At 49.3% G+C, this 14,653-nt stretch overlaps 1 protein-coding gene across 1 annotated transcript; it reads left to right on the top strand.

Moving 5' to 3' along the window:
* The first annotated feature begins 1,250 nt into the window (after positions 1-1,250).
* Positions 1,251-6,030, top strand: LOC115405426 (protein-lysine 6-oxidase-like). The gene is made up of 6 exons (XM_030115003.1): positions 1,251-1,974; positions 3,502-3,610; positions 4,528-4,665; positions 5,371-5,527; positions 5,735-5,830; positions 5,908-6,030. The coding sequence occupies exons 1-6, from the start codon at positions 1,251-1,253 to the stop codon at positions 6,028-6,030; spliced, it is 1,347 nt and encodes a 448-aa protein (XP_029970863.1).
* The last annotated feature ends 8,623 nt before the right edge of the window (positions 6,031-14,653 follow it).

The raw sequence follows: 14,653 nt of genomic DNA, 5'->3' as shown, positions 1-14,653 counted from the left end.
ATTCACGTCTGAAAAACCTGGGCTGATTTCTCCTCAGTATTCTAATTTTCTGAATTCCTGTGTTTGTGGGTTTCACCAGCTGGAAGCCCAAATTATGTAAAAATAAACAAATAAATACTAGAAATTATTTCAACTGTGGGCCCTGAATCTATAATCTATGAAACTTTAACTTTTTGAATGGAATTATGGAAATAAAAAAACGTTTCCATGATATTGAGTTTTTTTTTTTGTTGTTGTTGTTTTTTCCCCCAAATGACCTGCATTATTTGATCAGCAGTCTTCTGGTATGCCTGAATTAAAACTGTTCTTCATTTGAGTCTGCTTGTTTCCAGTCTGGGCAGCAGGAGGGCGACTGATGGAACCTCACTGCCACCATGTGGACAGATGAAGCTCAGTCCTGATGGACCTGCTGCTGATGATCCAATTGATCATTCCGTTAAATGAAATGTGGTTATCCTAAACCCTTCACATTGAGTTTTCACAGCCAGTTATATATTTTACAAAGCATCCTTAAACCAACTGAAATCACTAATATTTCACCATTTTCCCTGCTCAGATCCTGCCTGTGAGAGAGGTGAGAGCTCCTCAAACATTATCCTGCCACACGATGCAATGTGTCAGGTGTAAATCAAAAGTGTGTATCATCATCTTCTTCTGTGCTAAAATCTGTTTTGTGTATACTTAATAAGTTGCTTTTGAAACAGATACTTCAAGAATAAATGTGACTCAACAATTAGCACTATATCCTTCATATAATCTGTCTCCTTCAGTTTACTGTTCATTTAGAACAAAACACAAAGAAACACACAGGTTACCAAATGTAGCCACTAACTGTTTGTAAAGACTTCATGAAGAGGACTGAGCTGAAGTGAAAGTCCACCTGAAGTGTTTTCGGCTGGGTTCATAGAAAGAGCCCTCTCTCCGACGGGGATCCCTGAAAATTGCTGAATGGTAACATGTGGATGACTTGAGCTGACACCGGTGCGTAAAGTTTACTCAGTAAATGTCTCTGCGGTGTAAATCCTGCGCAGCCCCGAGCCCCGGCAGGGGAAGGGTTACATTTCTTTGCTAGTAGTTTGACTGTGGGACTGGGCTGACTCGGATAAACCAGCAGAGGAGAGGCTCTGCGGGCTTCTTGTGTGTCACTTTTCCTCCTCCTCCTCCTCCTCAGAGCCTCCACCTGCGCGCTGCACTGGATTTCTCTTTCTCATCCTTTTCTTTTCTCGCTGATGAATCCTGATTTCACTGCCATGGCCACATGGTCTCTTCTGTTTCTGTACTTTTTCCAGGGATTACTTCCTGTCCTCTTTGGGCAGCAGCTTGCGGCTGGGCCCTGGCGCCACCGGATCCAGTGGCACAACAACGGGCAGGTTTACAGCCTGATGAGCACCGGGTCCGAGTACCAGGCTCCGGTTCGGTCCAGACCACAGTCCAGGGTCTATGTGTCCAGCAGGAGGGACGGCACGGTGAGAGGAGCTCAGACGGACTCCAGGCAGCTGAGGAGTGACCACAGCGCGGCTTCAGGACCGTTCACGGCCGTGAGCGGCCGCGCGTCTGGAGCCAGGGCGCAGCCAGAGCGCGCTCCCGGAGCCGTGCGCCTCTTTAACCCTGAATACACCGACCGCATCAACTCCTCTTCACCCGGACCTTCAACAGGACAACCCAGCAGGAGAGGGGAGAGCCCGGCACAGCGCTCCGCAGGAGCCGAACACGGACCCACCGCGCAAAACCAGCCGTTACGCACACAAACGGCTCGCCTGTCGGAGGCTCCGGCTCCGCCGCCTGCAGCCGGGGACGACGGCTCAAACGAGGCCACGTTCAACGGAGACGGCATGGTGAACGACGACCCTCGAAATCCCTTCAAAAACCACCGCAACTCCGTTTTCTACAACATGCATCCATCGAGAGGAAGAACAGCGGCGCACATGCGGCGTCCGCCCGGAACCGGATACGGAACCAGATACTTTCAGAACGGTGAGTAAAGACCCGGGACCGGGACCGGTGATGATGCCAATATGTCTATAAAGAGTCAAACTGGAAGACCTGCATGGTTCCGGTTCATTAAAACTGGTCCGAGTTCAGATCAGAGTTTCTAGTTTAAAGAGTCTGATTCTGGATCCGACTGTAGTTTAAAGAGTCTGCAGTTAGAACAGTCCAGGTTCTGATGTCTGCTCAAACTACTGATCTGGATCCACATGTGGCTCTCTGGACCTGCAGTCGTAGCTTAATGAAGGTTTCACTAAATCAATAATCATTTTGAGTCCTTCTCACAATGACTTTTGTCTTTTGAAATTGAAACTTCATGAACGCAACATAAGACCAGCGTTTGTTTCAGTCCATGTGAGTCGCATGAAGCTCTGTCGGCCTCGTTCTGGAGCTGCAGATGGGTTTTCTGCTTCCGGGTAAATTTCATTTAATGGAAAATGGCAGAAAGGTCTCTGTGGCTTAAAGATTGGTAGTTTATTGTCAGAGAGCATTTTGTCATCTGTTTTTAAAATAATTTATCAAGTGATCTGAATTTGGTTCTATATTTCTATTCCTTCACACTTTGTTCCAAACTGACAGTAAGATCATGACAGTCGCAGAAAATATGGTGGAAATGATTTCATGAATATTAATTCAAATGGTGGGTTTTTTCTGCCTTTATTTCTGATTTTCAAGAAGTGAACTTGATTAAATTATTCCAAAAAGTGCTTAGGTTCCTGATAAAGTACCACATACGGTCAGTGACAGGAGTGTTCATATTTTAAATGAGTTATTTCTACATCTGGCTGAAGAGAAAATACAGCTGCAGTGTTTTAATGGAACATTAAAGTGAAAATGAATGTCGCAGGACAATACTCACTATATTCAGTGGTGGGAACATTCATTTAATACCAAGGACAGAAAAACTCTCTCAATATGTAGAAAATAGAAAAAAAGCCTTGAGAGAAATAGAAGTGAGTCCGGCGAGAGGATCAGACAACCAGTGACTCGGAGCTGGAGAAAGGTGGAATATGAGGGTGGAACAGGCGGAAACAGGCTGTGAGCTCTCCTGGGTAGTGTTCAGGAGGCGTGAAGCTCCACCAGGGAGGTGAGGGGGCTGCTGGGAACCTCTGAAGATCCTCCCTGCTGCTCCTCCACCACCGGATGGATGCAGAAGGTCAACAGGATGGGTGGATGAACAGAAGTTCCGTGGACACGCTCTTCTTGCTGAAGGCCTTCAAAAAAATCTCTGCTGGTTATTCTTGATGGCAGATGTGATGTTGGTTTAGGTTGGAGGCTCTCAGTGACCAGCATATTGATCAGGTGTGTTGAATGTTGAGCCGTCGTCCACTAAAAGCATCCTGAGGGTGACGGAGCGGTCCTGATCAGACCCTCATAGTCTCCACAGAACGTCACCAACGCAGAAGAATCTTCCACAGTTTCAAATTGAGAACTCTCCGACGAGGTCCCACTGGGATGATCGTTCTCTGAATGACCCGTCCCTCCATTCCCCCCCGTCTCCCCGTCCACCCACAGGCCTGCCGGACCTCGTTCCAGACCCCTACGCCATCCAAGCAGGTGCCTACATCCAGCGCATGCAGATGTTCGCGCTGCGCTGTGCGGCCGAGGAAAACTGTCTGGCCAGGTGAAGAAGCTCACTCTGAACACACACACACACGCACACACACGCACACACAGAGTCAAATGTCAGAATCGTCCACCTCAAACCACTGCAGTTATTCATTAATTCATGTCCCAAATTACGTCAGGTTGGAAATCCAGCGCCTCCTACAGGCCGTGTCAGTAACGTCACTGACTGACCGACCATGTGTTTTGTTTTGGTTTTTTTTACAGAGGTAATAAAGTTCGATTTGCTCTTAACAGTGGTTACTTTTGACTACAAATACGATTCCCTGCATTGAATAATAACTTCAGTTTGATTTTCAAATAATAAATAATAAACGATAAAATAAATTATTTTGAAAATGTGTTATTTAATGTTATCAGTTGCTCAGTGTTAGTTTTTGGTATTAGTTGTTATTCAATGATCAGTGAACAGATGTCAGTGTTTTAAGAGCTGCAACTTATTTCATTAAAAAAAAAAGTCTGACGCAGATCGACTTCCTTCCTGTTTGCATTCAGTGTCCCTAGCAACCAGCATAGCAACCATCACAGCAACAGCTGTGACTTATGTACGGTGAACTTCACATCACATCCTGGAACCAGATGGGTTGCAGGTGGATTCAATGCAGATAAAAAGAAGCGTTGTGTAAAATTACAATCCACAGATTTCTTCATTCTACATTTTTTATTGTTTCTTTACCTTTTGATCTGTTTCAGAAAAGATTTTTGTTGTATTTCAAAGATTTTACCATCTCTCAGAAGCTGTTGTGTCCAGAATGTTCCACAAAGTGTTTGGAGCAGCTGTTCTCTCACATCGTGTTCTGCCAAGACATAAATGTTCTGCGACGGTTTTTCCCAAAAGCATGAAGCACAGTGGAACAAACGCTCTGTTCCTCTGAAGAAAGCTAAAGGCGCTCCGCTGCTGTGAAACTCCCACAGGTCCGCCTACATGCCCACCGTGCGCGACATCGACTTCAGGGTTCTCCTGCGGTTCCCTCAGAAAGTCAAGAACCAAGGCACGACCGACTTCCTGCCGGTGAAGCCCAGGTATCAGTGGGACTGGCACAGCTGCCACCAGTGAGTTCACCTCCTCGACACTGAGAAATCCCTCGGGGGGGCAGAAAACACAGTGATGGGACGATGGTGCACAAACTGAGTCAAAACTATTTGAGTGAAAACCTCTCAAAGTAACCCTTCTCCTCTTTTCCCTGAATGACTCAATGAAATTGTATCACCTGCAGCAGAACAACTAACTCACACAGGAACTGAAACATGAGGGATTTAGTTCGCCGAGACAACTGGAGTGGAGGTTCTAAGTCCTTTATTCACAGAGCCTTTAAAGCATTTAATGACAAATCAACACTCTGAGCTGTTAAATCGATAATTCGATCAGGCCCCTACTCTTTTGATGTGTCTTAATTAACTGAACGCAGTGAGATTTGTCTATTTAAGATTTTCTTGTCATGTTAACGCCCTCTTTTCATCAACAGTCAGATATTCCCTTAACCTGACTGGTTTCTTCTTGGAGCGTGTTTGAATTTTATTTCTCCTTTATTCAGGAAAAGTTTAGATCATTCGTGTGTTTGCTCACTTGTGTGTTTAGGAATGGCTAGCCATGGCTGAACGGCGGTCACAAAGCATTCTGGGAGTAGGGGATTCAGATTTCATCATTATGGTTTATGTTTGTGTTTAAATGGTGTTCGTGTTAAGCAACTATAAAAAATAAAAATGAAAGTAGAGGTGAAGTTCAGTCGTCTTCTGCCCTGCCTGTTTTCGCTGCAGACACTTCCACAGCATGGACGCCTTCAGCAACTACGACCTGCTGGACGTGGCGTCCGGGCGGAGGGTGGCGGAGGGCCACAAGGCCAGCTTCTGCCTGGAGGACACGGGCTGCGAGGCGGGATTCAGGCGGCGCTACGCCTGCACCGCCCACACACAGGTGACGCTCTGCTACGCCCGCACACACAAACACAAACACACACACAGGCGATGCGTCTGTGAATTTGAAGCCTGAATATTGATGTAAATGTGTAGTTTGATCGACTGACGACCTTCTGGCTGTTCCAGTGTTCTGCCACCTTTTCCTGAGCCGATCTGCTGTCTGTGTAGTGTGAAGCCTGCTCTGAAGCCCAGTTCGTGTTTTCAGGGTCTGAGTCCAGGATGCCATGACGTCTACGCAGCCAACATCGACTGTCAGTGGATCGACATCACGGACGTTCCTCCTGGAAACTACATCCTGAAGGTGACGCTCCCGTTCTCGGTCGGGTTCTCTCTCGACGCGTCAGCGAAGCCGGTCAGTGATGTGCCGTTCTCCTCCAGGTTACGGTCAATCCCGACTTCCACGTTCTGGAGTCCGACTTCACCAACAACATCGTGAGATGTGAGATCACGTACACGGGAGTTTACGTCCAGACTCGCAACTGCCGAATAACCAGGTACTGAGCACGAGGTTCTGAAGACAAGCTTCTGAGAACAATGTAACCAGGACCAGGACCAGGACCAGGGGAATATGGACATGGAGTCCATTTTCACTTCTTTTCAGAACATTGGTTTTCCATGTATGGAACACAAATAAAAGCTTCACACCGAATGATCAGGACATTAAGCGTCCGTAGAAAAGTGACTCTGATAAATCGGACATGAAGCTTTTAACGTTCAGAGAGTAGTTTCAGATTCAACAACGCGTCGCACACAGAAATGTAGAGTTCTGCTGTCGTTATTGAGATATTTAAAGGGCATTACAGCCATTTTCCACTTGTCAAAGATGAAATGTAACACAGTCCAACGTGATACCAGGGCGTCGATTCACCAGCTGACGATTCAGACTGGAAATATATTTTAAGAAAAGCCTCAAACAGTCAAACGCTGCTCGTCTTCTCTCCTGCTGGTCCCTCATGTCTACTCACTTCCAATCATGTCTTTGTGTTTTCAGGGGTTGAATCTTCATTTCCTGCAGGAGTTCCCCAGCCGAACTGTTCTCTGTCCTGTGTGAGGATGTTGACGTTGGTAATGTTCATACGGGAGGTTTTATGTGGAGCTACGATTCTGTCACAACGGATAATAAATCAGGTTACACCATCAACAGTATGATCAGAATGACTGCATTGTGTTTGTTCTACAGTTTGATCCTTCTGTCCCTTCATGTACTGAACTTGTAGGTTATTGTTGATATGCTTGAAGTGTTTGTTTCACTGATCTTTGTTGTTTGCTGTTACACTTTGACTTCACCTCTTAAAAACATTGAAAGTACCTGGAATTTCACCTGAACATCTTCTCATTAAACAGAACTTGTAAAAAAAAAAAAAAATAATAATACTGATGTGAAATCTTTTAAGAGTCGTTCTTCCTGAAGCTCAGTGACTCAGGATGAGTTTCAATTCGAGGGCTAACCACTTCACACTGCAGTCGTCCTCACATCCAGACAGTTGTGGGCCTGATGGCGGAGCTAGCTTGTTTTTAGCGGAACCTGTTGGATCAGAAGGTTCTCCTGTGAAGTTGTTTCCTCTCTGTGATCTGTTTGTTCTTTAACATTTCAGACACACCCTTCGAATGTCTCCTTGCCTTTGTTTTATAGAGTTCCTGTAATAAACCTGATGTAGGATGAGGATTATGGAAGAGTGAATTCTGTTCTGGATCCACAGCCACACTGGGCCCACGTGGACCCGTGTTGAGTGGCCCTGGGGGGGTGGGGGGGTTCTTTAGGGGGGGTGCAGATGAGGCCAGGAGGCTTGTTTACTGACGGACCTCTGTGAAGACAAGCTGCAGGATCTCAGACGTCCACTAAAACCAGGCCTTTCCTCTCCCTGCTCCACGCTGCGCCTCAACAGTACCAACGCCTCAGGACAGAGGGTCCTTCAGCTGGACCCGGGGCGACTGATACCACCACGGCTTTACCCGGGTACACAGGACTAAAATCGTCCTGGACTTGGCCTCCTCCTGTGGTCTGAAGCAGTTTGGAGTGATGTGCTGGAAAACAGTCCAGACGACGTATGGGCCTTCACCTATGTGCTGGTAAACTGTTAAATGCACAGATGTCGGGTATTTACATCCCCGAGCGGCACATGAAGCCCATCTCAGACGGTTTACACTGACACTTTCCAAACAGCTGCCCTGCCAGAACACATCGTCTATGTTGTCCAGAGTGTCTGGAAAATCTCCTCCCCCCCCCTCGGTCCAGTCCATTCCTGCTCGTCTTGGAATTCTGGAGACAATATTTACAGACGGCGACTGACTGCGGATTTCTCTGCAGCAGAGGTCAAAGTGTCGCTCTGAGAGAGACGAGCTGCTCATTACGGTTCAGAACATGAAGACGTCTCCGGTTTCAGAACAGAAACTCTGACTGTGTTCTGTCAGGTTGAAATGACCTTTTCTATCTGTTTCTACTGGATTCAGCTGATTCTTTCCTGCTACCAGCTGTGGCTCAGCTGGTAGAGTTGTATGTTCAATTCCCCCTCTGCCCACATGTGGGTGTGTCCGATAATGGATTTATAGATTAAAATGTACCAATGCATGGTTCTCCGTGCAGACAGAGGAGCCCAGTTCACCACAGAGTACAGTGATGTGTGAGAGGTTTACAACCAGCTATGAATCTCAGGGCACCACGATACACAGCATCCACGTGATGCAAGGACTGAGCAGAGGTATTCACACAAACAACATTGCCGTAATCCAGGAGTGGCAAGAACGTGGCCGTGACAATGCAACTCCTGGCACTGAAAGAAAAACACGCTCTATTTCTGAAGAAGAAACCGAGCTTCAGTTCCAGCTTCCACAGTAACAGGTCAGTGTGACTTTTAAAAGAAAGACTGTAACCGACTGTCATGCCCAAGTACTGGTAAGTTCTCATAAACTCAATCGGGGTCTGAGCAGAAAAACTACAGGGTAGAGAGACAGGCACTTTCTTTTTCTAGAAAAGAACATAATTTAGTTTTTCCTGCATTTAAAAGTAGCCTTAGGTTCAATATTTTTGCCTAAACAGTGTTGACAGCAGACTGCAGGTCTGCAAACACCTATTGAACTCACTATTAATTCTATTCTGTTCTATTTCTTTACGCTGGTTCTTCTGTTTTAATCACTGGACTATATTTGTCCTACTGATATTTAATTCCATTCCATCAAACTGCTTTTGTTCGTTTCGATTTCTCGGTTCCCTCCTGTCTCAGCGGTGTTCTCCGTCTGACGGCCGGCTGCTCGCCGCTCAGCTGACGCCTCTTTTGGACTGGTGTGTCATTTCAAACACGCCGTCGAGCCGCAGAGCGGCGGACTGTTTGCTCAGCTGTGGAGCTTCGCTGCAGCATCTGGGCATATCTCCTCTGGTTACAGAGCGTGAGTGTGTGAGTGTGTGTGTGTGTGTGTGTGTGTGTGTGTGTGTGTGTGCCACTCAGGCAGAAAAAGAAAGACCTGAACCATGACGGCCTGCGACCTTTGACCTGCAGGGATGTACTCCAGCGTGCGGGGGAGTCAGGTGAGGGCGGGGCCAGAATGGCCGGCCTGATCACAACGAAACACACCGCGGCAAGGACCAGCGCTTTCCGGATGCACGGCGGCGGTGGTACTTGGAGCGGTCACTCAGGGCAACGTTTGGAATGCAGAGGTCACAGTTCAAAGCAGGGCCACGTGAGCGCCGGCGGGACATGACAAGGGAACGTGGTCCAGGCAGGTTGGTGTAGGCAGCGAGCAGAAACATTCCTCAGGACTAGGAGACCAGAAGGAGACCAGAGGGAGACCAGAGGGAGACCAGAAGGAGACCAGAAGGAGACCAGAGTGAGACCAGAAGGAGACCAGAGGGAGACCAGAGGGAGACCAGAGGGAGACCAGAAGGAGACCAGAGGGAGACCAGAGGGAGACCAGCCAGAGACCAACAGGAGACCAGCAGGAGACCAGAGGGAAACCAGAGGGAGACCAGCAGGAAACCAGCAGGAAACCAGCAGGAAACCAGCAGGAAACCATAAGGAGACCAGAAGGAGACCAGAGGGAGACCAGAGGGAGACCAGAGGGAGACCTCTGCCGACTCTCCTCTCATCTAGTCTCATATGGTTCGATTGGCTCCTGCCTGCAGGCAGACCCCGGCATGTACGAGGGGGTACCCAAAAAAAAACGGAATTTGGTCAGAAAACAATAATAATAATGAGTTCCGACTTCTGGCCGTCAGATGTGCTGCAGGTAAGCCTCATGCACATCTGTGAGAAATTTGAGCTCCGAGAGTTACACTGACGCCTGTCAGGAGCTATTTATAGCAACAGAGTGCAGAGGCAGTCTGCGATTTTTTCCAAAATGGCGACATTGACGGGGAAGACAGAGCAGCGCGTAAACATTAAATTCTGCTTTCTGCTGGGAAAAAACAGCAGCAGAAACACTCACCTTGTTGCAGCAAGCCTACAAGGATGATGCTCTGGCGAAGAATCAGGTCCATGAGTGGTTCGGGTGGTTTAAAAAGGGCCAGATGTCCGCGCGTCAGGTGCGCTCAGCCGTAAAAACAATGCTGAGCTGCTTTTCCGCTGTCCAGGGTATCGTCCACAGCAAGTTTGTCCCTCCAGGTCAGACTGTAAACCAGGACTACTACATGGAAGTCCTCAGATGGCTCCGTGAAGAGGAAGCGGCCCGCGGAGTGGCGGAGTGGAGCCCGGTTGATCCACCACGACAGTGCGCCAGCGGACACGGCGCTGCGCGTCACGCAGTTTCTGGTGAAGAATAAGATGAATCTCCTCTCCCATCCGCCTGATTCGCCAGATGTAGCCTCGAGTGACTTTTTCTTGTTCCCCAAGTTGAAGAAAGAGCTGAAGGGACAGCGGTTTGCAGATGTGGAGGAGGTGACAGAAAAATCGCAGCCGGCAAAAAATGGCACTTTTACGCGCGGGTCTGACGACGCATTGGTGAAGTGGGAGACACGGCTGGAGCGCTGCATGAATGCAGATGGGGATTATTTTGAAGGCGACGGTGGTGTTTTATTTTGAAATGTCATAAATAAAAAGTTATAATCAAATTCCGTTTTTTTTTGGGTACACCCTCGTATACAAAATATACTGGGTCTGCCGGGCTTACAGGGGACATATTATGCTATTTTTCAGTCACGTCATATCGATCTCAGAAGCCCAAAGACATAGTATTTATGTTTGTTCCCCCCAAATTCATCCTTTGTTCGGAGTTTCAGCGGTATAAAAAGTCACTCTAACAGCCCTCCTCAGAACAGGCTGTTGCTGAGCCTGCACTGCTGACCAACGGCGTGTGTTTACCAAGGCTACCATTGGAAACAGCTGGAAAAACTGCATTTTTCATGTCATTTTATGCTGTAAGACAATATATGTCAAAAAATTTGATTCAAGCTTATCTAGAAACAAAGACAGGAGCAGATTAGAAATTCACAAAGTAATTCCAAAATGCTGAAAAATATGTGTTAAGCTCCTTCATTTAAGGTAGAGAAGTGTAGGCTATGCATTATTTGGCAGGGCAGATTTAGGAGCAGCATCAGAACACAAGATTCGTCTGCTCCACCACAACATATTGGGTTTTTTATGAAACAAGAACAGCACTTTCAGATGACACCAAGCACAACATTCTCTGAGCCGACCGCCTCCCGCCAGGGGCAAAACGCACCTAAAACCCAGCTTCACCTCACAGCCAGCACCTCAGATTGCATGATTCTCACACACTTTTTTTACCAAATCCCACAACTATTCACGCCAAACACAACATATTTTATTTACTTACCGTTTTGTGGGCATTTCTCATCTACCCATGCTGTCCTCGGAACAAAATTAACGGCATAATCCTCTGGAATAGTGAAAAAGCGGCATGCGCCCGGATGTGATGCGCTGCCTCCTGCGGCCATCTTGTGGACTTCTTCTTCATGGTGTTTTGTGGCCGCTTGCATCCCGTCCGGTGGCTCTACCGCCATCTGCTGATCATCTTGTGGGTTTGTTGTTATTCTCTGTATTTAAATAAAGTTTTTCAACATTCTACATCTCCTCATCTTCTCGATCAGGTGTATTAACGATCTGTGGTTGCATGTTACACTTCACTGAGGCATCCTCCAGCTGGGAGATGTCTTTGAGCGTAACCGCACGAGCACCGCCGCCATCTTGGATCAAAGTCGCACTAAACAGCACATTGCTTTTGTTTTTTCTTTATGTGCATTTTCTAAAGATTGTTGTTTGCATATTGCAAATAGGATTTTTTTTCCCCCCTGTTATGTATTTGGCTATTTTTGTACTGATTATATAAGTATATACATTCTCTTTTTTGTATATTTGACAGTTTATATCGATTGTTGAAATAAATATTTTTCAATTAGAAACTAAATGTTGTGGTTCAGTCATTTATCAAAAAATTATTTTACACTGTGCACAATGATAGAAACTAATAATATGGTGGCTAAATTTCAGGGCAAAAGGGTGCATTGTATATATACTGACTTCTGTATTGGAAATTAAAAGTTTTTTAACAGTCACATTCCTTTCAAAGAAGTAAAAAACCCATTTAGCACACTTTGGCACAGGTTGTGTCTCCAAGTGGCCAAATGGAGGGTTTGCTGGTAATATCCAAACTACACACTTTAATAAATCTATGTGGTTTGTGCTATTCTCATGTAACTCAATCCAGCTGTAGTCAAGGAGTTGTTTTTTTCCCTTTACTTATCAAATTTTTTCCGGCATGCTAAAATTCACAGTGTTTCTGACACTGGAATTATATCCTGTAAGCCTGACAGAATATAATTACAGCCTTACAGTGTAAGGTTTTAGCTATCAGTTGAGACCAAGACTATGCATATAGTCCTAACAATTGTGGAGATATTGTTGATTTAATACAGATAGATTTTTTTTAAATGAACCTTGCCGCTGAAAACTCAAGGGCTTAACAGCTGTTAGTCCCATATTGCCCCAGGAGAACACTAGGTTCTCAGAGTGCTGGCCAGCTGGAGGTTCACAGGTTCTCTCCATCTCTAAGCCTGGTCCTGCAGGTTCTACTTCGTAAGTGCTTAGCCCGCCTACGGGCTTCGCTAGTGGCACACCTCCAATCTCTGTCCAATCCACTGAGACTATACAAAGCTTGACGCACCAATCCCCCGCACGCGATGGCGCAGCGCCACGCCCCACACCGAGGGTACATAACCTCGGATGGCGCTAAGCAAACCCTTCTTCTTTCTCAGCATCTCCATGAGACTTAGAAGCCTCTTCTATGGATCAAGATTCGACTTGAATGGATTCGCCGGCCCGGGACCAGTCGCCATCGGGCGTCGGGCCGTTCTTCTGCCGCTCTTGCGGCATTCCGCTCATCGTGCAGGACTGTCACGAGCTCTGCTTCCTCTGCCTTGGCTGGCAGCATCACCGCCAGCGGACCTCCTGCCCGGCCTGCCTCGCGCTGCCGCTCGAAGAGAGCCAGCGGCGAGCAGCCTTTATGGGCGCAACCTCCCCTGCTCCTGCCGGTGAGGACGACGCCGAGGAGACCGCCGCCGCCGCCTGCGACTGGGCCGAGATCCGCGGCAGCGTCAGCAGCAGCAGCAGCAGCAGCATGTCTGTGTCACGGAGTTCGACTCGGTTCGACTCCGCCTCCACCGCATCCCGTCTCCCCCGTGAGCCTGTGGAGCACCTCGCGGGGCTCTTCACTTCAGCCGCCGAGCGCACCGGCCTCGCGCTGCCGCCGCAGCCTCCGGAGCCGGTGCAGCGTGATTTTGCACTCGGGCTGGCAACCCGGTCACGGGCTCGGTCCCGGACTGCGGTCCTATGTCCCGCCGTGCCGTCGTTTCAAGCTCACGTACAGCGGGACTGGGGTACGCCACTTACCGCCAAGGGTACGGTGAAGGGCTACCGAGAGTATTCTTGTGTGGAGGGCTGGCCGCCGGTCTCCGGAGTGCCTGCCATTGAGGACTCCGTTCGGCTGTGCCTCCGCCCCCGATCCTCCGCCTGGCCCGGCGGAAAGCCCGTGCTGCCGTCGGAAAGGGACAGGCGCATGGCGAGCTTCCTGGATCGTGGCTACGCTAGCGGCAACCTGACGTTCGCCCTAGCCAATAACCTTCCTCCTGGGCTCTGTGGACAAGATCTGCCACGAGAAGTCCCAGCTTTCCCCCGAAGACATCGTGGAAGTCCAAAATACGGCCGAAGTCCTGATGCGCATGTGCAGAGCCATCGCCATCAGTGGAGGCCGCGTCATGGCCAACGCACAGCTCGCCATGAGGCACCTGTGGCTTGGTCTGTCTTCTTTATCTGAGCGGGACCAGCGGGGCGTCCTGGGACTCCCCCTGTCCACCTCTTCTCTTTTTGGGCCCGATATACAGGTGATCATCGAGCGCCTGGAGGCAGCAGCACGAGGCTCGCAGCAGCTCGCCCCGCACCTCCAGCCCCGCCGTGAGCCGCCGCCGCAGCGCCGTCGCTCCGCGGACCAGCGGCGTCCCGCTCCTTGGAGCACCTCGGCACCTGGACAGACCGGACCGTCTTTCCGCCGATCCTCCCGGGGCGCCGATCAGCCCAGACGGTCCCGCGCTCCCGAGACACGGAGCGCCCCGTCCGCTCGACCCGCACCTGCCAGCAAACATGCAAATAAAGGCCGTCAGGCCCGTTACATCTTCCAAAGAGCAGCAGTCCCTCCTCTCCCCCGTGTTAGCATGATCGAAAAGTGCAAAACCCGGCTGGGCCCTTCTCCCTCCCTCCTCCCGCTCCGCGATAAGGCGGCTGAGGATGGTGAGCGGAATGCGCACGGAACCGCCTCTTCACCGGCGCTTTCTTCGCGCTCTGGCCGCAATGCGGCTGCGGACGTGGGGCATAGCAGCGCGCTGGAGCCGCTAGCTTTCCCGCTGTGTGCGTCACGCAAGCGGTGCGCTGCTGATGTCTTTTCAGCGCCCCGCAAACGCTCCAGGCTGCACTCTCCACCGGCTTCGGCTCGAGTGAGCATTTCGAAGCGTCAGAGCGACGGCTCCGGCCCGGCCCGGATCCCCGCCGTGGGGTGTCCCGGCCCCGGCCGCACCCATAGCGCTCTCAGCAGCGTATGTCCGCGGACCTCCGCTCGTGTTAGCATGACGAGGCGTCAGAGCGGCGGTGCCGTGACGCCCCGGGCTGCCGACGTGCAGCGCCCC

Source organism: Salarias fasciatus, chromosome 18, assembly GCF_902148845.1.
Source record: "Salarias fasciatus chromosome 18, fSalaFa1.1, whole genome shotgun sequence".
Lineage (NCBI taxonomy): Eukaryota > Metazoa > Chordata > Actinopteri > Blenniiformes > Blenniidae > Salarias > Salarias fasciatus.
Note: the sequence above shows the minus strand (reverse complement) of the source record. Positions and strands in the feature narration are given on the sequence as shown.

What these genes read in the sequence shown, in the direction of transcription:
- LOC115405426 (XM_030115003.1), top strand. Translation starts at nt 1,251, where the DNA reads ATGGCCACATGGTCTCTTCTGTTTCTGTACTTTTTCCAGGGATTACTT. An exon ending in CCTGCACCGCCCACACACAG is followed by an intron (nt 5,528 to 5,734) that starts GTGACGCTCTGC and finishes TCGTGTTTTCAG; the next exon opens with GGTCTGAGTCCAGGATGCCA. An exon ending in CTGGAAACTACATCCTGAAG is followed by an intron (nt 5,831 to 5,907) that starts GTGACGCTCCCG and finishes GTTCTCCTCCAG; the next exon opens with GTTACGGTCAATCCCGACTT.